At 43.2% G+C, this 24,063-nt stretch overlaps 1 protein-coding gene across 2 annotated transcripts in view; it reads left to right on the top strand.

Moving 5' to 3' along the window:
* Positions 1-24,063, top strand: part of PAH (phenylalanine hydroxylase) — a 191,691-nt gene that overhangs the window by 87,808 nt on the left and 79,820 nt on the right. The window contains exon 4 of one of the 2 annotated variants that reach the window (XM_077265625.1): positions 16,244-16,321. The exons of the other annotated variant lie outside the window; for it this stretch is intronic. Coding sequence (XP_077121740.1) covers positions 16,244-16,321 — 78 coding nt within the window. The remainder of the gene's footprint in view (positions 1-16,243; positions 16,322-24,063) is intronic. 2 annotated transcript variants of the gene reach the window in all.

Below are 24,063 nucleotides of genomic sequence, written 5' to 3'. Positions count from 1 at the left end.
GCCTATGTGAGCGTACAATGTATAAGCAAATAGGAATAGATCTAAGAGGTTAGAAATGGAATAAGTAGCTCTACACAAGTCAGATGATGGAATTTGTGGGACTCTTTGAGCCAGTTTGGTACAAGCCAAACTTTTAGTGAGTAGTAGTAAAGGATGACTCCAAGGTTGGATGATCACTTTATCATTGGTTAGGGTTCATCCAATGGGGCTCATGAGTGGGATTCTAAAATACTATAGCTAGAGATAGCTGCTTTTTCGGGCAATTATACAAGCAAAGAATGGAGCAGTGGTGTACACGCATGGCCACCATTCCATTTTAGCCAGCATTTCAGATAATTTGCTGATCACAGGGGGATTTATCACATATCCTGGAGATAGATGATTTTCTTTAATGGTGGGAAGAACAACCCTTTTGAATGTATGTGTGGTTGGTGGAATGAGGGAGTGTCTGAATAAGTCCTTAGGCTAGGACATGTTTGTCATGCTTTTTCCTTGCATCTGCTAATGCAAGTAATCTGCTAACACCAGTGTTAACTGTCAATGAAATAAATATATTGTAGTCTCTTTAATATGTTTCCTCACAGCATTACAGTCCAATTCCCACAAGTGCAAATAATATCAGTGTTCACTTCCCACCCGTCCACATCACTTCTGTTATGATCCGGTGACCTTGGAGCCGCATGAGACTTTCTCAGGAGTAGGTGGAACCTATACTGACCGCAAACCCTAAACTGACACCGCAACTAGAAGTAGCCGTGGGGTGTACCTAACAATCCTAGACACCTCGACACAGCCGGAGGACTAAATACCCCTATAGATTGAAATGAGAATCCTATCTTGCCTGAGAGCAGAACCCCAAAGGATAGGCAGCCCCCCACAAATATTGACTGTGAGTATTAGAGGAAAGACACACGCAGGCAGAAAACAGGGTTTAGCAAAAGAGGCCACTCTAGCTAAAATAGAAAAGGATAGGACAGAATGCTAAGCGGTCAGTATTAAAACCCTGAAAATATCCACAGCAGATAATACAAAAATTCCACCATCTAACTAAAGACATGGAACGTATATCTGCATCTCCTGAGAATCCAACTTGACTGAAAAAATACTGACACAGTCTAAGCTGGACAAGAAAAAACAATGAATAGCACTGATCTGTAAAGCACACAGCATGTGTGCAGCAGAAACAAAAACCAGACACTTATCTTTGCTGATTTGGTAGCAGGGCAGGGGAACCAGACTGAGATCCAAAACGTCCTAGAACAATGGACAACTGGCATGGACTAATGAATACAGCAACCTTAAATACCCCAGTCAGCACTGCAATCAGCAGGGACACCTGCCCAGGATTGCAACCCAGGGACAACTGCATTACCACCAACATCCACCGGAGGGAACCCAAGAGCAGAATTCACAACAGTTCCCCCCCCCTTGAGGAGGGGTCACCGAACCCTCACCAGAGCCCCCAGGCCGATCAGAATGAGCCAGATGAAAGGCACGAACCAAATCAGCAGCATGGAAATCAGAGGCAAAAACCCAAGAATTATCCTCCTGGCCATAACCCTTCCATTTGACAAGGTACTGAAGCCTCCGCCTCGAAAAGCGAGAATCCAAAATCTTCTCAACCACATACTCCAACTCCCCATCAACCAACACAGGGGCCGGAGGATCAACAGAGGGAACAATGGGCACCACATATTTCCGCAATAAAGATCTATGGAAGACATTATGGATAGCAAAAGAGGCCGGAAGCGCCAAACGAAAAGACACCGGATTAATAATCTCAGAAATCCTATAAGGACCAATAAACCGAGGCTTAAACTTAGGGGAAGAAACCTTCATAGGAACATGGCGGGAAGACAACCAAACCAGATCCCCAACCCGAAGCCGGGAACCAACACACCGACGACGGTTAGCGAAACGTTGAGCCTCCTCCTGAGACAACACCAAATTGTCCACAACATGAGCCCAAATCTGCTGCAACCTGTCAACCACGGAATCCACACCAGGACAGTCAGAAGGCTCAACCTGCCCTGAAGAAAAACGAGGATGAAAACCAAAATTACAAAAGAAGGGCGAAACCAAAGTAGCAGAACTAGCCCGATTATTAAGGGCAAACTCAGCCAATGGCAAGAAAGCCACCCAATCATCCTGATCAGCAGACACGAAGCATCTCAAATAAGTCTCCAAGGTCTGATTAGTTCGCTCGGTTTGGCCATTTGTCTGAGGATGAAATGCGGAAGAAAAAGACAAATCAATGCCCAGCCTAGCACAAAAGGCCCGCCAAAACCTAGAAACAAACTGGGAACCTCTGTCGGACACAATATTCTCCGGAATAACATGCAAACGAACCACATGCTGAAAAAACAACGGAACCAAATCTGAAGAGGAAGGCAATTTAGGCAAAGGCACCAAATGAACCATCTTAGAGAACCGGTCACAAACCACCCAGATAACCGACATCCTCTGGGAAACCGGCAGATCAGAAATAAAATCCATAGAAATATGTGTCCAGGGCCTCTCAGGGACCGGCAATGGCAAAAGCAACCCACTAGCATGGGAACAACAAGGCTTGGCCCGCGCACACGTCCCACAGGACTGCACAAAAGAGCACACATCACGTGACAAAGAAGGCCACCAAAAAGACCTACCAACCAAATCTCTGGTACCAAAAATACCAGGGTGGCCAGCCAACACAGAACAATGAACCTCAGAAATCACTCTACTAGTCCATCTGTCAGGAACAGTTTCCCCACCGGACAGCGATCAGGTTTGTCAGCCTGAAATTCCTGAAGAACCCGTCGTAAATCAGGGGAAATGGCAGAGAGGACCACCCCTTCTTTCAGAATGCCGACCGGTTCAAGGACCTCAGGAGAATCAGGCAAAAAACTCCTAGAGAGGGCATCAGCCTTAATATTCTTAGAACCCGGAAGATACGAGACCACAAAATCAAAACGGGAAAAAAACAAGGACCATCGAGCCTGTCTAGGATTCAGCCGTCTGGCAGACTCGAGGTAAATCAGATTCTTATGATCGGTCAAGACCACAATACGGTGCTTAGCTCCCTCAAGCCAATGTCGCCACTCCTCAAATGCCCACTTCATAGCCAACACTTCCCGATTGCCGACATCATAATTGCTTTCGGCAGGCGAAAACTTACGGAAAAAGAAGGCACATGGTTTCATCAAGGAACCAACAGGATCTCTCTGGGACAAAACGGCCCCTGCGCCAATCTCAGAAGCGTCAACCTCAACCTGAAACGGAAGAGAAACATCCTGTTGATGCAACACCGGGGCAGAAGTAAATCGGCGTTTAAGCTCCTGAAAGACAGCCGCAGAGGACCAATTCGTCACATCAGTGCCTTTCCTCGTCAAATCGGTCAAAGGTTTAACCACGCTGGAGAAGCCAGCAATGAAACGGCGATAAAAATTAGCAAAGCCCATTTCTGAAGGCTCTTCACGGATGTGGGTTGAATCCAATCATGAATGGCCTGAACCTTAACCGGATCCATCTCTATAGATGAGGGAGAAAAAATGAAGCCCAAAAAAGAAACCTTCTGAACTCCAAAGAGACACTTAGACCCCTTCACAAACAAAGCATTGTCACGAAGGATCTGAAATACCATCCTGACCTGCTTCACATGAGACTCCCAATCATCGGAAAAAATCAAAATGTCATCCAAATATATAATCAAGAATTTATCAAGATAAGTCCGGAAGATATCATGCATGAAGGACTGAAAAACAGATGGAGCATTAGAGAGCCCGTATGGCATCACAAGATATTCAAAATGGCCTTCGGGCGTATTAAACGCTGTTTTCCATTCATCACCCCGCTTAATACGAACAAGATTATATGCCCCCCGAAGGTCAATTTTAGTAAACCAACTAGCCCCCTTAATCCTAGCAAACAAATCGGAAAGCAGAGGTAAAGGGTATTGAAACTTGACCGTGATCTTATTCAAGAGGCGATAATCAATACAGGGTCTCAAGGAGCCATCCTTCTTAGCAAAAAAAAAAATCCCGCTCCCAACGGTGAAGAAGATGGCCGAATATGCCCTTTCTCCAAAGACTCCTTAATATAACTCCGCATAGCGGTATGTTCAGGCACAGACAGGTTGAAAAGTCGGCCCTTAGGAAACTTACAGCCTGGAATCAAGTCAATAGCACAATCACAGTCCCTATGAGGTGGAAGGGAACTGGACTTGGGCTCATCGAATACATCCTGAAAATCAGACAAAAACTCTGGAATTTCAGAAGAGGAAGAACAGGAGATTGACATCAAAGAAACGTCATTGTGAACCCCCTGACAACCCCAACTAGTCACAGACATAGACTTCCAATCCAACACAGGATTATGTACCTGCAACCACGGAAAACCCAGCACGATAGCATCATGCAAATTATGCAACACCAGAAATTGACACTCTTCCTGATGGGCTGGCGCCATGCACATGGTCACCTGTGTCCAAAACTGGGGTTTATTTTTAGCCAAAGGTGTAGCATCAATGCCCCTTAAAGGAATAGGGTTCTGCAAAGACTGCAAGGAAAAACCACAACGCCTGGCAAACTCAAAGTCCATTAAGTTCAAGGCGGCGCCTGAATCCACAAACGCCATGACAGAAAATGATGACAATGAGCAGATCAAGGACACAGATAACAGAAATTTAGGTTGTACAGTACTATGGTAAATGAACTAGCGATCCTCTTTGTACGCTTAGGGCAGACTGAAATGACATGAGAAGCATCGCCACAATAAAAACACAACCTATTCTGACGTCTGAATCCTTGTTGTTCCGTTCTAGACAGAATCCTATCACATTGCATTGGCTCAGGCATCTGCTCTGAGGACAACGCCACAGCGCGCACAGTTCTGCGCTCTCGCAAGCGCCGATCAATCTGAATGGCCAGAGACATAGAATCACTAAGACCAAAAGGCGTGGGAAACCCCACCATAACATCTTTAACGGATTCAGAAAGACCCTTTCTGAAAATTGCCGCCAAAGCATCATCATTCCATTTAGTCAACACAGACCATTTTCTAAATTTCTGACAATACAATTCTGCCGCTTCTTGACCCTGAGACAGGGCCAACAAGGTCTTCTCTGCTTGATCCACAGAGTTTGGTTCATTATATAATAATCCTAAAGCCTGAAAAAAGGCGTCTACATTAAGCAAGGCCGGATTCCCAGATTCCAGGGAAAATGCCCAATCCTGAGGATCACCACGCAGCAGGGAGATGACAATTTTAACCTGCTGAATGGAATCACCAGAGGATCGAGGTCTCAGAGTAAAAAACAGTTTACAGTTGTTTTTAAAACTCAAAAATTTGGACCTGTCACCAAAAAACAAATCAGGAATAGGAATCTTAGGCTGTAAAACCGGAGTCTGGACAATAAAATCAGAAATCCCCTGTACCCTAGCAGCAAGCTGGTCTACACGAGAAGCTAATCCCTGAATATCCATGCTAGCACCAGACTCCTCAGCCACCAGAGAAAAAGAGGGAAGAAAAGACAAAGCAGGCTACAGAAAAAAAATGGCTCAACACCTTTCTTCCCTTCTTCTGAGATGCATTTAACTCATTGTTGGCCAGTTGTACTGTTATGATCCGGTGACCTTGGAGCCGCATGAGACTTTCTCAGGAGTAGGTGGAACCTATACTGACCGCAAACCCTAAACTGACACCGCAACTAGAAGTAGCTGTGGGGTGTACCTAACAATCCTAGACACCTCGACACAGCTGGAGGACTAAATACCCCTATAGATGGAAATGGGAATCCTATCTTGCCTCAGAGCAGAACCCCAAAGGATAGGCAGCCCCCCACAAATATTGACTGTGAGTATTAGAGGAAAGACACACGCAGGCAGAAAACAGGGTTTAGCAAAAGAGGCCACTCTAGCTAAAATAGAAAAGGATAGGACAGAATGCTAAGAAGTCAGTATTAAAACCCTGAAAATATCCACAGCAGATAATACAAAAATTCCACCATCTAACTAAAGACATGGAACGTATATCTGCATCTCCTGAGAATCCAACTTGACTGAAAAAATCCTGACACAGTCTAAGCTGGACAAGAAAAAACAATGAATAGCACTGATCTGTAAAGCACACAGCATGTGTGCAGCAGAAACAAAAACCAGACACTTATCTTTGCTGATTTGGTAGCAGGGCAGGGGAACCAGACTGAGATCCAAAACGTCCTAGAACAATGGACAACCGGCATGGACTAATGAATACAGCAACCTTAAATATCCCAGTCAGCACTGCAATCAGCAGGGACACCTGCCCAGGATTGCAACCCAGGGACAACTGCATTACCACCAACAACCACCGGAGGGAACCCAAGAGCAGAATTCACAACACACTTCATAGTACACGGCTTCAAATCACTGTCTCCGTGGACAACTGCACGCCGTGACAAAGTCTCTTACACACAGCTTCACTTCATTAGTTTGCAAACTCTAAACACGCTGAACCTCCTTTTGTCCAGTTATGGTGGGTGACTGCACACTGTGTCAATGTCTCTTTCACTCACAGCTTTACATGTCACAGGCACTACACACACCAGTCCTCTTCTGACTAGTCCCTTGGGTGTCCTGCACCGCTATATCACTGTCTCTTTTTACTCACGGCTTTACTCACAACTTCTCCAAAGGTTTGTGGCCACTAAACACGCTGGTCATCCTCTGACCAGTTCCCGTGGGTGGCGGCAGTGCTGTGGAAGCTTTAGATGCCAGGCGTCTCAGCTTCCCTGGCTGCTTGGCTCCACTCTGTTCTGTGTCACCGTGAACCATCAAAGCTCTGCTGAGCCTCTTGCTCTCCTCCAAACACCAGCTGGATACTGACTCTGACCCTGATACACCTGACTCCATCCTACAGGGCTTTTAACATAGAAAACTGTAGCCTCAAGCCACCTGGAAGACCCAGACTGGAAAAGAAACAGACTGCAATGGCTAACATACTGCAGTCAGTTTCAAAACACACATTCCAGAGCAGATTTTCCCCACATCTGCTTTGGACACTAACATGTCCAAGACTAGCACTTATTTATTATTACATTTAACCTGCATTGCAGTCATAGTTATGCCCGTGACTGACATGCACTCCTTTGCCCTTCATACACCTCCGTGCATATCCTGGGGAGACTACACAGCGACCCCTACCTGTTACATTGGTGACTGCTTCACCAATGCAATCCCAGCTATGCCTGTGACCACAATGCATTTGGATCGCCCCCAGGCGCAGGGCAATGGGGTACTCGGCACCGGGTCCCTCGGTCTCGGTTCTAGGGATGTCACGGTGGCCCGATCCGGTCTGTGGCCCTGCTGAGGGGTGCCCAATTAAAGGTGTAAGTTTGTCTGGTGTTCGTGACGCCACCTGTGGTATTCGGTCAGGGTGACCGATGCTGCTGGGGGTCCGCTGGGGTGATGGAATGGCAGCCAGATGGTATACCTTCCCACAGGTGAAGTATGTCCCCAGGGCTTCCCAAAGTGTGTGGATGATGATAGTGATCGTTGTGAGGCGCGATGAATAACGAGGACACAAAGGTTGCAGTCTCTTTACCTTTTACTGAAGACTTCAGCGTCCGCAGTCCAGAGTACCGCTCACGGGGCTGGCTGAATCCGGCCGGTCCGAAGGCACATCCAGAGTCCCCTTAGCCAGGAGGAAATCAGTAGCCTTCCTACTAGCGCCTGTGTGTTGTAGTACCTCCCTGCTGAGCACCACGGGAAAGTCCTCACAACCTTTGTAGATATTTCTGATGTTCTCTCTCTCTGTCCCCCAGATGATATGGATATGGATAGATAGATAGAACAACCCGTATGATGGGGTAGGCCTGGAGCTATTTTATAGGGACCCTAGAGACGCCCCTCTCCCACAGTTGCCTCCGTGTCTACTTAGGTATTTAGGTTGGGCAGCTAACTTGGAATTGACTGTCCTGCCGTTGTCTGGAGTAATGCGTAGAGTCAGTACTCCATCGGTGTTCCGGCCACCGGCTACGCGCCTCGGAAGGAGGCTGCCGATCTCGGGGCAGGACTCCTCCTGGTATTTCTCCTTGTGCTGTGACTTCGGTTCTCACTCTCCACAATATACTTCGCTTTGTGTCCTTTCTTAGGATGCTGCCGCAATGATGTGCAGGCGCAGCTCCGTAACGTTCTATCTCTTGCTAGGCCTCTGTCAGGATCCCACCCCTGACAGGACCTCTCTGGGTCAAACCCAGGCTGCTTCTCCCTCGATGTTATCTGGTCGAAGCCCAGTCTGCTTCTCTCTAACTTCCTATCCAACCCACCAGTTTTACCCGTGTGTGAGGAGTGCCCTAGTAGATAGAAGCTTTGCTCCCCCTGGTGGACTGGAGTGTAAAGTGTAGTGTGTGACTGTGATACCTGGCAAGGTGAACTCCTTTAGTACCATCAGACATAACATCACTCCCCCTGGTGGAAGAGCGACATTACTGCAACGACCAGGACTCTGGGGCGCTGCACATTCCCATAGCCTCAATACGCCTCCGTGCATATACTGGGGAGAACATACAGCGCCCCCTAGCTGTAACACTGGTCACTGCCTCACTATATATATATATATATATATATATATATATATATATATATATATATATGTTACTGTAAAAGTCAGAAGGACGGTAAAACCTAGGATTTACCGGTCAATCTGGACATTCACCGAGGCCGTCGGTAAAAGCTCAAAATGAAAAGTAAAATTGGACTTTTACCGGTGAAGTCTTGGTAAATGTTAACATTTCTCAACAGCATTGGTAAAAGTCAGAAATATCTGGTGTGAAGATGGAACATCTGACTTTAACCAAGCACAGTTGGTAAATGTGCACATTTACCACGGCTTCTTGGTAAATGTAGCTGAGAAGGGTGTAATAAAAAGTGTAAGCCACCGCGGGCGAGGAAATGGAGGACACAGTGGGAAAGGTGTCTGTAGTTTTGAAGTTGCTTTATTCTTGTATTTGCGTTAATTTATCATTTTTGAGAAGTATTTTGCAACATAAATGTTTTCTATTTCCATTTTCCTATTTGTCTTTGTTCATTTGCATTTGCATTTTGAAGAATAAAAATATTTCTAACGATTAAGGCCTTCATCAGAGTCGGAAATTGCGTTTAGTTAACTTTTACCACCATCATCTGCTAGAATTCTGTGACTCAAAGTTACTTTTACCAACACATGCTGGTAAATGTAAAGATTTACCAAATCGCCCAGGTAAAAGTCTAAAATCGTTCGTTTATATGGAATACATCTGACTTTTACCAACGCTGTTGAGAAATGTTAACATTTACCAAGACTTCACCGGTAAAAGTCCAATTTTACTTTTCATTCTGAGCTTTTACCGACGGCCTCGGTGAATGTCCGGATTGACCGGTAAATCCTAGGTTTTACCGTCCTTCTAACTTTTACAGTAACATATATATATATATATATATATATATATATATATAATACTAGATGATGGCCCGATTCTAACGCATCGGGTATTCTAGAATATGTATGTATTTATGTATATAGCAGCCACATAGTATATAGCACAGGCCACGTAGTATATAGGAGCCATGTAGTATATAGCAGACAAATACTACGTGGCCTGTGCTATATACTATGTGGCTGCTATATACATACATACATATTGTAGAATACCCGATGCGTTAATACAGGCCACGCAGTATATAACAGTGGCCACGCAGTATATAACACAGCCCAAACAGTATATAACACAGCCCACGTAGTACATAACACAGCCCACGCAGTATATAGCATCCATGCAGTATCTAACACAGGCGACGTAGTATATAACACAGGCGACATAGTATATAACACAGGCCAGGCAGTATATAACACAGGGCATATAGTATATAGCACAGCCCATGAAGTATATAGCAGCCACGCAGTATATAACACAGGCACACAGGCGACGTAGTATATAGCACAGGCTACGCAGTATATAACACTGCCCATGTAGTATATAGCAGCCACACAGTATGTAACACAGCCCACGTAGTATATAACACAGCCCACGTAATATATAGCACAGCCCATGCAGTATATAACACTGGCCATGTAATATATAGCACTGCCCACATGCTATATAACACTGCCCATGTAGTATATAGCAGCCATGTAGTATGTAACACAGGCCATGTAGTATTTAGCAGTGTGGGCACCATATCCCTGTTAAAAAAAATAATTAAAATAAAAAATAGTTATATACTCACCCACCGGGATCCAGTGAAGCTCTGGCAATGCGCACGTGGCTGCCACGATCTTCCGTTCCCAGGATGCATTGCGAAATTACCCAGATGACTTAGCGGTCTCGCAAGACCGCTAAGTCTTCTGGGTAATTTTGCAATGCATCTCTGGGAACGGAAGATGGCGACAGGTGCGAGCGCATCGTCGAATGACGGAAGGTGAGAATAGCAGGTTTTTTGTTTCTTTATTATTTTTAACTTTAGATCTTTTTACTATTGATGCTGCATAGGCAGCATCAATAGTAAAAAGTTGGGGACACAGGGTTAATAGCAGCGATAACGGAGTGCGTTACCCGTGGCATTAACCCTCTGTGAGCGGTGACCGGAGGGGAGTATGGAGCGGGCGCCAGGCACTGACTGCAGGGGAGTAGGGAGGGACTAATCGGACTGTGCCCGTCGCTGATTGGTCGCGGCAGCCAGGACAGGCAGCTGGCGAGACCAATCAGCGACGCGGGATTTCCATTACGGAAGTTGCCGACAGAAAGACGGAAGTACCCCTTAGACAATTATATATAGATATACATATAATAGACTGTATATATGTATATATATATATATATATATATATATATAATGATATGATAAGTGATATATGATATATTTATAATATATAAAATATATATGTATGTAATCAGGAAACTTCTACCCATACAGATGAAGCCCAGTGAGCAACTAGAAATGTGTGAATGTGCTAGTATACAAAAAAACACTTAGAGCCTCATTAAATTGAGAAAATGAGATTTTTAAAGAACTAATTTCTATTTACTTTCTGCATGTACATAACTGGAAAACATAACTTCTCTGTGTGCTGACATTAGTGCACTATCTGTTACGATGCCAGCATCAATATGCCTTCACATGCCTTCCCATCATCTTTGCCCACGTTTCACTGCTATTGGCTTTTTTAATTAACATGGTTCTTTAAAGGGAACCTGTCACCCCATTTTTTCGGTATGAGATAAAAATACTGTTAAATAGGGCCTGAGCTGTGCATTACAACAGTGTATTTTGTGGACCCCGATTCCCTACCTATGCTGCCGAAATACGTTACCAAAGTAGTCGTTTTCGCCTGTCAATCAGGCTGGTCAGGTCGGATGGGCGTGGTGTCTTCCCCCAGATCTTGCGTAGTTTTCCGTTGGTGGCGTAGTGGTGTGCGCATGTCCAAGGTCCCAAATCCTGCACAGGGGTGTGAAAATAGCAGCGATGTCCGTTATTCCATTGGTGGTCGGTGGGCGCGGCCATCTTGCTTTGGCCGCGCGTGCGCAGAAGCGGCGCTCTGCTGGCCGCGGCTTCAGGAAAATGGCCGCGGGCATCCGCGCGTGCGCAGATGGCTATCGCGGCGACCATTTTCGTGAAGCCGAGATGCGAACTCTGCTTCACGAAAATGGCCGCCGTGATAGCCATCTGCGCACGCGCGGATGCCCGCGGCCATTTTCCTGAAGCCGCGGCCAGCAGAGCGCCGCTTCTGCGCACGCGCGGCCAAAGCAAGATGGCCGCGCCCACCGACCACCAATGGAATAACGGACATCGCTGCTATTTTCACACCCCTGTGCAGGATTGGGGACGTTGGACATGCGCACACCACTACGCCACCAACGGAAAACTACGCAAGATCTGGGGGAAGACACCACGCCCATCCGACCTGACCAGCCTGATTGACAGGCGAAAACGACTACTTTGGTAACGTATTTCGGCAGCATAGGTGGGGAATCGGGGTCCACAAACTACACTATTGTAATGCACAGCTCAGGCCCTATTTAACAGTATTTTTATCTCATACCGAAAAAACGGGGTGACAGGTGCCCTTTAATAAAGATATTGACAATAATCCTAGCAATGATTCATTACAGCTGATATTTCTCTATTGTAGTAATAATAATAATAATTAGCTGATAGTAACAGTAGGGTTTGTTTACTACAAAATGTGTAATTGATTATCACTTTTTATGCTGTTAGTTTGCACAATAAAAATTGGTATAAAACAGAAAAAAGTTCTAAGAAATAAAATAGATGGAAACAACTCAAATCTCATCATTTATCATGATTGTAATACTTATAACAACTGATACCGCGCTTGGGTGATACAAACAGAACCTGGCTAACAAAAACCAAAAACCACATGAATATATATGACAATATATATGACAATAGGTGATAGGCACGACCGTGCATAAGTTCTTACCGAATGGAGGTATGGTCTGCAGGGAACAGATACACTGTGTTGTGATCCCGCTGATCTGCTCGGTGTGATTCCCGGAGGTGATGTGTCTGTCCCCCCAATAGACCCGGCAGGTGCGGGGATGAGATGACCTGCGTGTGATGGTGGACAGGTGGGCGGACGATGGTTGATGCCGCCTGGAGCCGTGCAGGTCTGATAGATGTGGCTGCTCAGTGTAGAGCCAGGAAGACGTCCCGGCCGGAGGCGTCCCTGGTTACACTGAAGAAAAAAATGGCCGCCGCTGACAAGCGGCGTGTGACGTCACGAGCCTACGGAGCCCTGCTAGGACAAAAAGACTAACCGACGCGTTTCGAAGGGTAATCGCCCTTCTTCATCAGGGTTGGTGCCCTATCTAGGAACTCCTCTATTTTATACCTCCACTGTACACCTGTGCCTGCCCCTCAGGGCTTGAGGTCCCACCCCACCTGCCCTACTTAATATAGGTCTAAAATAGCAACCTATTTGTCGCACCACATTGATGTTACCTTATCATATCAGGGTTGTGAAAGAATATACGCTTCCTATCAACTATTATTAGGACCTCCAAACAAAAACTCGCTCTGGACCATATTCAGAATGGTATATACCGCATTAAAAATATAAATATGTGTTTATTAAATGGCTATTTGCCACAATGAGCAAATATGCATAAAAATATAAAAATACAAATATAGGAAAAATACAAAATATGTAAAAACGATCTTTATTATTTAAAACCATGTACAATCCTCATGGATTCAAAACTGGACCAGTACTTAAAATATGCTAAAAAACATGTCCCTAAATTATTTATATAAATGTATCTCCACTACCTCCAGACCTTATTTAAAAGTGACCATAACAGATTTAAACGTGCCACTTGGGCACAGAACTCCACACGTGTCATTAAAAGGCATATAGTTCAAAGTCGTGATTCAAGCCTTTGGGAGTAAGGCAGTCCAACCTAAATATCCACTCAGACTCAATTTTTGACATCTGTTTCAGGAAATCGCCCCCCCTTGGATTTTGACGGACCTTTTGGATCCCACAAAATTGCACCCCTTTGACACTCATATTGTGTTTCTCTTTAAAGTGACGGGATAGGGGGTGACCTAGGAACCCTTTCTGAATATTTCTCAGATGCTCCTTTATTCGTACCACTAATTTCCTCTTAGTCCTACCAACATACAATTTCCCACATGGACATTGAATTAGGTAGATTATTCCTGATGAGAAACATGTTATTTTGTCCTGAATCTCAAATATTTCAGTATTATCCGAATTCCTAAATGTAGCCTGGCACCTCCTATTTAAACCTGTACTAATACAGCAAAAACACCCCCCACATGGTGTGAAACCCATGTTAGAATCAGGTTGCTGGCTGCGCACCAACTCCTGCTTATGGCCAGCCAGTTTCGCTGTAGGGGCCAGAAGATTATTTAAAGTCTGGGCTCTCCTGTATACAAACCTGGGATATGATGGTAAATGCTCCCCTATGATCCTATCCCTCTGAAGAATTGCCCAGTGTTTACGTATGATACCCTGAAATTGCTTATATCCTGCATGAAACTGTGTAATAATTGGCAGTTGTTTAATCTGTTCAGGGATAGTTTCCGTTCTTTGGAAATCGGATCTGGATCTATGTATCAGGGTGCTCCTGGGTATAGACCTTGCTTCATTTACTGCCCGTTCGACCAATGGCAGAGCACAACCCTTCTCCAGGAACTGTTGTGTGAGGTATTCAGATTCCTGCTCGAAATCACTAAGGTTGGTGCAATTGCGCCGAATCCTGGTGAATTGCCCCTTCGGGATATTCGTGAGCCACACCGGTAGGTGACAGCTGGTGGTATGAATAAAACTATTTGAGTCAACTTCCTTGCGATGACATTTTGTGCGCAGATGGCCCCCTTCTATAAAGATGTGAAGATCCAGGAAGTTGATAGTGCTGTCACTTATGGTAGGTGTGAACTCCAAGCCAAAATTATTGGTGTTTAAACCAAGGATAAATGTGTCTAGATCAGACCTGGTGCCCTCCCAAATAAGTATGACGTCGTCAATAAAACGACGCCACAATACCACTCCCGTACGTAATTGGCCGTTTTCGTAGATGGCCGACTCCTCCCACTTGGCTACGTATATGTTTGCAAAAGATGGGGCAAAACGTGTCCCCATTGCCGTGCCCCATTGTTGTAGGAAAAAACGTCCCTCATACATGAAATAATTGTGCTTGGTAATAAACATTATACATTCCTGTATATACTCAATTTGATTACTGGAGTATACCCCTAATTTTTTCAAAAAATCCCCAGATGCCTGGCATCCCATGTCCTGATTGATGACAGTATATAAGGATTTAATATCCAACGTTGCCAAAATATACTTGGGATTCCACTCAATTGTTTCTAAAATCTCTAAGGTGTGGCCCGTGTCCTTTATGATTGTAATACTGTCCACATAGGCCCGATTTATCATCTGCAGTTTTTAAGTCACTTTCCTTTTTTTTCTTGTGGTATTAGTTTCCATTGACTCCAAATTCTTCAAAATGGCACACATAATTTATGAATTTAGCGCAAAGTATAAAAAATGTGCTTTTTGTCTGTCTTAAACTAAAATCGAGCAAAAATTGCGCCAAAATACTGGCATACTCAAAAATCCACTCCAGGAGGAGAAGGAAAAGGGAAACTGGAGCCGAGTTGCTCGAAAAGTTGTGACTTCTTTAAAAAAATTGCATTTGAAGAATCAGGAGAAAAACCTCTGGAATCTCTAAACTTCACATACAGAATGAAACAACCCCCCCAAAAAAGGCCACGCACATATAAACTTATAAAAAGACACAATTAGAATATTTAATTGCGTGCAAGCAAAAAAAAAACAAGACATAAATTAAGCACAAAAACAAAGATTAATCAAGGCCACAGTTTTCAATTTGTAGCCAATGAAAAAGCTGTTAGATTCAAGCTTATGTAACACACAGCTTTCTTTTAGCTTTTCCGTCTGTCTTGTAAAAAAACATCATAATATCCATCTTTTTTTTTCTTGGGGTCTTTTTTTAACAAGTATTTTTTTTCAAGTGTTTTTTTTTTTTTTACAAGAAAACCTATTTGGAAAATGCAACATCTTGCTTAAAAAAATACTCCAGGGACATAAAATGCACCAATAATAAAGAAACAAAAAAAGAATTGACGCGTTTTAGTAAACATATGTTAATGAAACACTTTATGCCAAGTCCAGCTTTGCAGAAAAGAACTGACGATCAGTCAGTATATTCCGTGAACATACAGTCACATACTGCCACCTTGTGGTGTCACTTTAAAATAACATCTATAGTTTATGTATAGTAATGGAATAAAATGCAACAACGTAGTTAGGTCTGTGCTAAATGTTTTCTACATATATACGATATATATTTCTATACAAAACAACCCTAAATTAAAAGTTGTAAACAGATTTGACACTTAAAGATAAATTTATCAAATATATTAAATCACACCACTAGATTATTGCATATAATACATACAATTGGCACTTCGACTTGGATCTAATCAATAGATTTGTAACACTTGTAATGTTGATATTTGTTAGAACTTCTAATTCTTTCTTGAATGTGTTATGCACTTATATAAATATTCATATGCTATACTGTTGCACATGATATCATTGCATATGTTTGTATTGTATGCTTTATTATGTATCAGTAATTGATCAGACATAATTGTCTGCTTTACCTTTCTCACTCCTACCTATGCTGCACTGTGCCTCTGTATTTTCTCCTTCCTGTACTTGATTTCAGGTGCCGGCTCTGCTTTTTTGCTTCATGACAATTTGTCCTCGACAGCATCTATACTGCATCAGAAACATGTGATTGCAAGTGAGTGATATAAAGGGTGCCATCATTGTTGGATGTTCTGGAAGTTGGTTTGTCAGTTTTATATTATTATCACACATCAATTATCCGGTGATAATGAAATATAGCTTGTAAAATACAGTCACCTACTTTGCAACTTATCCTTAATGGACCTTAACAAAGACAAAAAAAACTCTATATTGACCTTCCAGGCCAGTGGCGGGTCCTACTCACTTGCTACTGCATACCCATTAGGGATACCGGAATGGAATGTCAAATTACCTATGATTGGCTGCAGTGTTCACATTCTATTCAAGCAGCAAAAGAAAGCTTGGAAAAATGTAAATATTCCAGCCAATCTGCATCCGCCATGTTACATTACACCGGATGTTGATGACAGGGGATGCAGTAGCGAATGTGGAGGAGCATGGCCAGTCTGGAAGGTAAGTATAGGCTTTTTTTTTCTTAATTTGCCCTTTGCCCATTGAGTGTAAGTTATGTAGGGAAAAACCTTATGTGTCTAATGTCAATCAAACATCGAACTTATAAAGCACAATGGCCCCGACTCATCAAAGGTTTTACACCAGAAATCTAGAATAAAAAGATTTGAAAATGTGGTGCATCGCAAGGCTACTCTAAAGTTTTGTGAATTTCGGCAGTCTGACACTATCTTTACCCAGATCTGACAAAATAGGCAAAGCCAGGGCAATCATCAAATTCATGACAAGTAGCAGCGTTCCTTACTCCATAAATCTTACTCTAGTCCCCGAATGGAGTAAGATTTGTGGCGAGACACAGACGAACGCACTTTTCAGACACACCGGATTCCATAGGATGTGTACAGCTACTAATAAATTAGGATCATTTTACCCTCTCATCAAAAAAGGCGCGAAAAACAATGGTCTTGAAGAATTGAGGCCAATGGCTTTTTGAAACAGCAAATATACTTGCTTGCCCTGCACACTGTTAAGTGGCAGTGTTCTGTACTCTGATATTGAAATAGAGACACATGCTGTCACAAAACCTGACAGCTGATGAGCGGTAGTCTGTATCTGTAGTGCATTGATACAGATTTAGGTAGTTGCACAAAGCAAGGGACAAATATTTAGTTTAAAAACATCCGATTCATAATGTCTGAAGATTAGCAGCAAGCTAACATTTCCTCCTAAGATCACTCCAAATTCAAAAGCCTCCGATACTATTAAGTAGAAATAATTTGATGCAAATCAAATTTGTGTAAAATTTAGTGAAATGTGCAGGTCCCTGCAAATGCAAACAATTTGTGATTTTATTTGTGTGAATTACTCTTAAAAATCCCAACAACTTTTCACACATTGCAAAAGATTGTATTATCTACAGAGGGCTGACATGACCTCAAGCGCAACCATGCACACTTTCTCCATAATGTCTTGCAGCTATCACCTTATATTGTATACACAACCGATCAGGAGGGACTGTCATATCCTGTATTTAACTGATGTATTTAATACAGCAGCCATTTTAAGAGTGATTTGGAATAGCAATAGGACATCCGAACTCACAGGACGGCAATAGAGATAGGAAGAGAAAGCCCTAAAATGTTGGACAAATACTCCAGACGGTAAGGTGTTGAATAACTGTAGAACTGAAGAAGTTGAAAGTAGCAGAGGTGATAGTAGCAGCAGTGCCAGACTCAGTATGGTTGATCAGTGATATAGTGAGCCGACATCTGTCCTGATGCATTTGAATTACAATTAAAGATTTTTTTCTTCATCCTTAATGCACTAAAAACAGAAGCAAAACAGCACAATATTTTTTACAGAAAAATAAAATCAGAAGTCGGTGTTCATCAGAGACGACGTGCTTGCTTGTCACGAGAGATTTTGCTGAGTTATTTTTTTGTAAAGGAAGAATAATTAAAAAAACAAAATATAATTCCCTAAACTTTTTTTTTGCACACCTGTTTTACAAGTCAAATGTTTTATCCATATATGACACACTAATATAGTGCTCTGTTTCAAGTACTGGATTTTTTGGGACTTTAACTACTTAGCATGTCTTATTATGTCCTTTTGGGGATGAAAAGATAGTGAAAATTATGGTATTGTACAAAATATATGGTAAATGTAAAAGCAACAATGGCAATGCATGAGGTAGCGTAAAAGAAAAAACATACAACTGCAAAAAATGTGGGCGCTACTAGCAGCAGTCAAAGCAACAGCACCAGTCATCTGAGCAGAAGTACTGTCAAATTCAGGCTACAATTGGCTTCTTTTGCCTTTGACCAGTGTATTAGTATAGAGCAATGACACCATTAGTTCTGCACAGAGTAGTCTGCCTGTTCAAAAATGACTAAGAGGGATAATTTTTGGACAATTAACCTCTATTGTGAGGTAACTTGGACATTATTAAGATTACGTTTGTTTTAAGAAGTTTGAAAGAGGTTGGAGTCTTTTCACAGCAAATGGAAATTTTGCAATATTGTGATTCGTGGCAAATCAATTCTTTGCTAATCAATTTTTTGGGTAAAAAATTGTCATGCTTGGCATTTTTAAATTTCAAAAGATTCTACCATCTATACTATTATATTACCCATACAAAAATTTTGACTACTAAGTAATGAGCATTGGAGCCTACCGAATCAACCTCAACAGATTAAATTCAATGAAATAAGGTTCTGTCAGTTTGATCACAAATGCTGAAGCCTCTTTGCCCTTTGTAAGAAAAGCCACTGCCAGTCTCCTCTGGTAGCGGCTTTCACCTCTCTTCCCAATAACTTCTTTCTGCCGAATATTGTTTTCACCCTCCTCACCAGGTCAAATTTTTCAAATCTGACGTGTTTCTTTATGTAGCAATATCTTTGGTGTGCTATTATATAAAACAGTGGTTCCGAGATAGCTTTTTCATGACACATTGAACTTTGTGGTATATTTAGGATGATATGATTACATGGATTAACAAAAATATATAAAATTTGTCAAAATTAAATTAAGCAATTTTCAAACTTTGCATTTTTATGCCTTTAAAACAGATAGTAATGCCTCACAAAATAATTAATAAATAACATTTGCCATTTGTCTACTTTACATCAGCATCTTTTAAAATATATTTTTTGTTAGGATATTAGAAAGGTTAAAAGTTTAGCAGCAATTTGTCATTTTTTTTGCAATTTTTGGAAATTGTAAAAGAAGACCCTAGTTTAAAGCTGCAAACCGCAATGTCACTTTATGGGAATTAATCATTTTATAGTCTGACTACTAGTCTAGTGCACTGCAAAACTCATGCATTGAAATTAGTGATGAGCGAATACATTTGGCACTATTCGTTACTCGCACGAATAGTACGGTATTCGGACTATTCATTACTCGAGTAATTAGATATTTGCCTCGGTATATTCGAGCGACCCGCCCAGCATGTTTGGCACTTTATTTGAAGCCAATGAACATACTGGGCTGGCTTGCCAATCACAATAATGTCGGTGCCATCTTTAGTGTGGCATTACTGTGATTGGCTGGCCTTCCAGCATTATAGGGACTATTTCAAGGCTGCCAGCACACATCTTGCGCACATTGCAGCCAGAAACGGCATAGAGAGAGCATATTTTCAGTGTAGGGAGAGTAAAAAGAGCGTAGGGAGAGTGATAGAAAGTTATAGTGAGCGCTATATATTCCAAGAATCTCTTTTAAGAGCTGAAGACTGTTAAGATTACTTGTTTTTGTTTGTTAAGTGGGGATTTAGTAGGGAGAGATTTAACAGGAGGGAGTGAGGGAGGGTGGGGGAAATTCAGGCACCTGTGTGTTCTGATCATTGCAAGTACATGCTGCCCAATGCCAAGCGGGTGGCTATGGAGCAAGATTGTACAGTGGCTGATACCACACAGCCAGCCTCACACAGGCCACATTGGGTGATGACGAGGAACAGGAGAAGAAGGATGAGGAGGAACAGTATTTTTTGCTCTGTGCTACAGAGGGGACTCTTAATCCCAGCTTCATGCCTGTCCAGCATGGATGGCCTGATGCAGTGGTTATGTGTCGTGAGGAGGAGAGGATGGTTACTGTTGTGAACTCTGTGTTCAGGCTCCCTCTTGTGGTCACTGGTGGTATGGTGTGACTTTTGCTTTGGGCTCCCCCTGGTGGCTTTGCCTGTTATCCTGCTGGTCTCTGGCTATCAGCTGGTTCGTTATCATCTGGGAGGTTCCTATATAGCTCTGTTTTACTTCCACTTGTTGCCGGCTGTCGATGTAATCAGTGCTACTCAGATTCCTTCTGACTTCCTTGCTCCCAGTCCATCCAGGATAAGCTAAGTTTTGTTTGCTCATTTTTTGATCAGCAGTGTTTATCATGTTTTCTGTTCCAGCTTGCTAAAATGTAATTCCCTCGCTTGCTGGTTGCTCTAGTGTGCTGAGTTTCTCCCCACACACCATTAGTTGGTGTGTGGGTTCTTGAAATCTCAGGATGGATATTTTGTAAGAGTTTTTTATTGATCGCATAGACCCCTGCTCTATTTTCTGCTTTCTAGTACTAGTGGGCCTCTTTTGCTGAATCTGATTTCATCCCTATGTATGTGCCTTCTTCTTACTTCACTGTTAATATTTGTTGGGGGCTTCTATATCTTTGGGGATTATTTCTCTGGAGGCAAGTGAGGTCTTTCTTTCTCTTTAGGGGTAGCTAGTTCCTCAGGCTGGCTCGAGACGTCTAGGAATTTTTTAGGCACGTTCACCGGCTACCTCTAGTTGTTTTGGATAGGTTCAGATTTGCGATCAGTCCAGTTACCATCTCCCTAGAGCTTGTCCTTAGTTTAATCACTTGCTGATCTATTTGTGATCCTCAGTCACTAGGGATCATAACAGTACAGCCGGCCCGCAAAGTGTTAATTGCATGGCAGAAGCAGGAGAAAAGAAGCCTTGAGAAATTTTTTTTTTTCTTGTTGTTGCCGTGTGTCTAGCTGCTGTGCTAGCTTCTCTCCTCCTCTTAATCTTGGTGTGGCTCTGAGTTCAGCTGCTGACATGGATGTCCAGAGCTTGGCTTCCAGTCTGGATCATCTTGCTGCTAGAGTTCAGAGTATTCAGGATTTTGTTGTTCACAGTCCTATGTCTGAGCCTAGGATACCTATTCCGGAGTTGTTTTCTGGAGATAGATCTAGGTTCCTAAATTTTAAGAACAATTGTAAGTTGTTTCTTTCTTTGAAACCTCGTTCCTCTGGTGATGCCGTTCAGCAAGTTAGGATTATTATTTCCTTTTTGCGTGGTGACCCTCAAGATTGGGCCTTCGCATTGGCGCCAGGGGATCCTGCATTGCTCAGTGTGGATGCGTTTTTTCTGGCCCTTGGATTGCTCTATGAGGAACCTAATCTTGAGAACCAGGCTGAAAAAGCGTTATTGGCCCTCTCGCAGGGGCAAGATGAAGCTCAGTGGAATGAGTGTGCCCTGGCTGCAAATTTCAGAGAAGGTCTTTCTGAAGCCATTAAGAATGTCATGGTGGGGTTCCCTACGCCTGCAGGTCTGAATGAGTCAATGACTCTGGCCATTCAGATTGATCGGCGGTTGCGGGAGCGCAAACCTGTGCACCATTTGGCGGTGTCTTCTGAACAGACACCTGAATCTATGCAATGTGACAGAATTCTGACCAGAAGTGAACGGCAAAACTATAGACGGCAAAATGGGTTGTGCTTTTACTGTGGTGACTCAGCTCATGTTATCTCAGCATGCTCTAAGCGCAAAAAAAAGGTTGATAAATCTGTCACCATTGGTACTTTACAGCCTAAGTTCATTTTGTCTGTTACCCTGATTTGTTCCCTGTCATCTTACCCGGTTAATGCCTTTGTAGATTCAGGTGCTGCCCTGAGTCTGATGGATTGGTCATTTGCCAGGCGCTGTGGTTTTGATTTGGAGCCTTTAAAATTCCCTATTCCACTAAGGGGAATTGACTCTACGCCATTGGCTACGAATAGACCTCAGTACTGGACACAAGTGACCATGTGCATGACTCCTGTTCATCAGGAGGTGATTCGCTTTCTTGTATTGCATAATTTGCATGATGTTGTCGTGTTGGGTCTACCATGGTTGCAGACTCATAATCCAGTCCTGGATTGGAAAGCTATGTCTGTGTCAAGTTGGGGTTGTCAGGGAATTCATAGTGACGCTCCTGTGGTGTCAATTGCTTCGTCCACTCCTTCTGAAGTCCCTGCGTTTTTGTCAGACTACCAGGATGTATTTAATGAGCCCAAACTCAATTCTCTACCTCCTCATAGGGACTGTGATTGTGCTATAAATTTGATTCCTGGTAGTAAGTTTCCTAAGGGACGACTTTTCAATTTATCTGTGCCGGAGCATGCTGCCATGCGGAGTTATATAAAGGAGTCTTTGGAGAAGGGACATATTCGCCCGTCCTCTTCCCCTCTTGGTGCGGGATTCTTTTTTGTGGCTAAGAAGGATGGTTCCCTGAGACCTTGTATTGATTATCGCCTTTTGAATAAAATCACGGTCAAATTTCAGTATCCTTTGCCATTGTTAACTGATTTGTTTGCTCGCATTAGGGGGTCTAGTTGGTTCACCAAGATAGATCTTCGTGGTGCGTATAACCTTGTGCGTATAAAACAGGGTGATGAATGGAAAACTGCATTTAATACGCCTGAAGGCCATTTTGAGTACCTGGTGATGCCTTTTGGACTTTCTAATGCTCCTTCAGTCTTTCAGTCCTTTATGCATGACATCTTCCGTGAATATCTGGATAAGTTTATGATTGTGTATCTGGATGATATTCTGGTTTTTTTGGATGATTGGGAGTCTCATGTTAAGCAGGTCAGGATGGTCTTTCAGGTCCTGCGTGACAATGCTTTATTTGTGAAGGGCTCAAAATGTCTTTTTGGAGTCCAGAAGATTTCTTTTTTGGGTTTCATTTTTTCTCCTTCTACTATTGAGATGGACCCAGTCAAGGTTCAGGCTATTCATGACTGGACGCAGCCTACATCGGTTAAGAGTCTTCAGAAGTTCTTGGGTTTTGCTAATTTTTACCGTCGCTTCATAGCTAATTTTTCTGGTGTTGTTAAGCCTTTGACGGATTTGACCAAGAAAGGTTCTGATGTGACTAATTGGTCCTCTGCGGCTGTGGAGGCCTTTCGGGAGCTGAAGCGCCGGTTTTCTTCGGCTCCGGTCTTATGTCAGCCAGATGTCTCACTTCCCTTCCAGGTGGAGGTTGATGCTTCCGAGATTGGAGCGGGGGCTTTTTTGTCGCAGAGAAGCTCCGATGACTCTGTGATGAAGCCATGTGCTTTCTTTTCAAGAAAGTTTTCGCCTGCCGAGCGGAATTATGATGTCGGTAATCGGGAGTTGTTGGCTATGAAGTGGGCATTTGAGGAGTGGCGACATTGGCTCGAGGGAGCTAAGCATCGTGTGGTGGTCTTGACTGATCACAAGAATTTGATTTATCTCGAGTTGGCCAAGCGGCTGAATCCCAGACAGGCTCGTTGGTCGTTGTTTTTCTCTCGTTTTGATTTTGTGGTTTCGTACCTGCCTGGTTCGAAGAATGTGAAGGCTGATGCTCTTTCTAGGAGTTTTGTGCCTGACTCTCCTGGAGATTCAGAGCCGGCTGGTATTCTTAGAGAAGGGGTGATTTTGTCTGCCATCTCCCCAGATTTGCGACGTGTGCTGCAAGAGTTTCAGGCGGATAGACCTGATCGCTGTCCACCGGAGAGACTGTTTGTCCCGGATAGATTGACCAACAGAGTCCTCTCCGAGGTTCATTCTTCGGTGTTGGCGGGCCATCCTGGAATATTTGGTACCAGAGACT

The sequence above is a fragment of the Ranitomeya variabilis genome, chromosome 5, assembly GCF_051348905.1.
Source record: "Ranitomeya variabilis isolate aRanVar5 chromosome 5, aRanVar5.hap1, whole genome shotgun sequence".
Taxonomy (NCBI): Eukaryota; Metazoa; Chordata; class Amphibia; order Anura; family Dendrobatidae; genus Ranitomeya; species Ranitomeya variabilis.
Note: the sequence above shows the minus strand (reverse complement) of the source record. Positions and strands in the feature narration are given on the sequence as shown.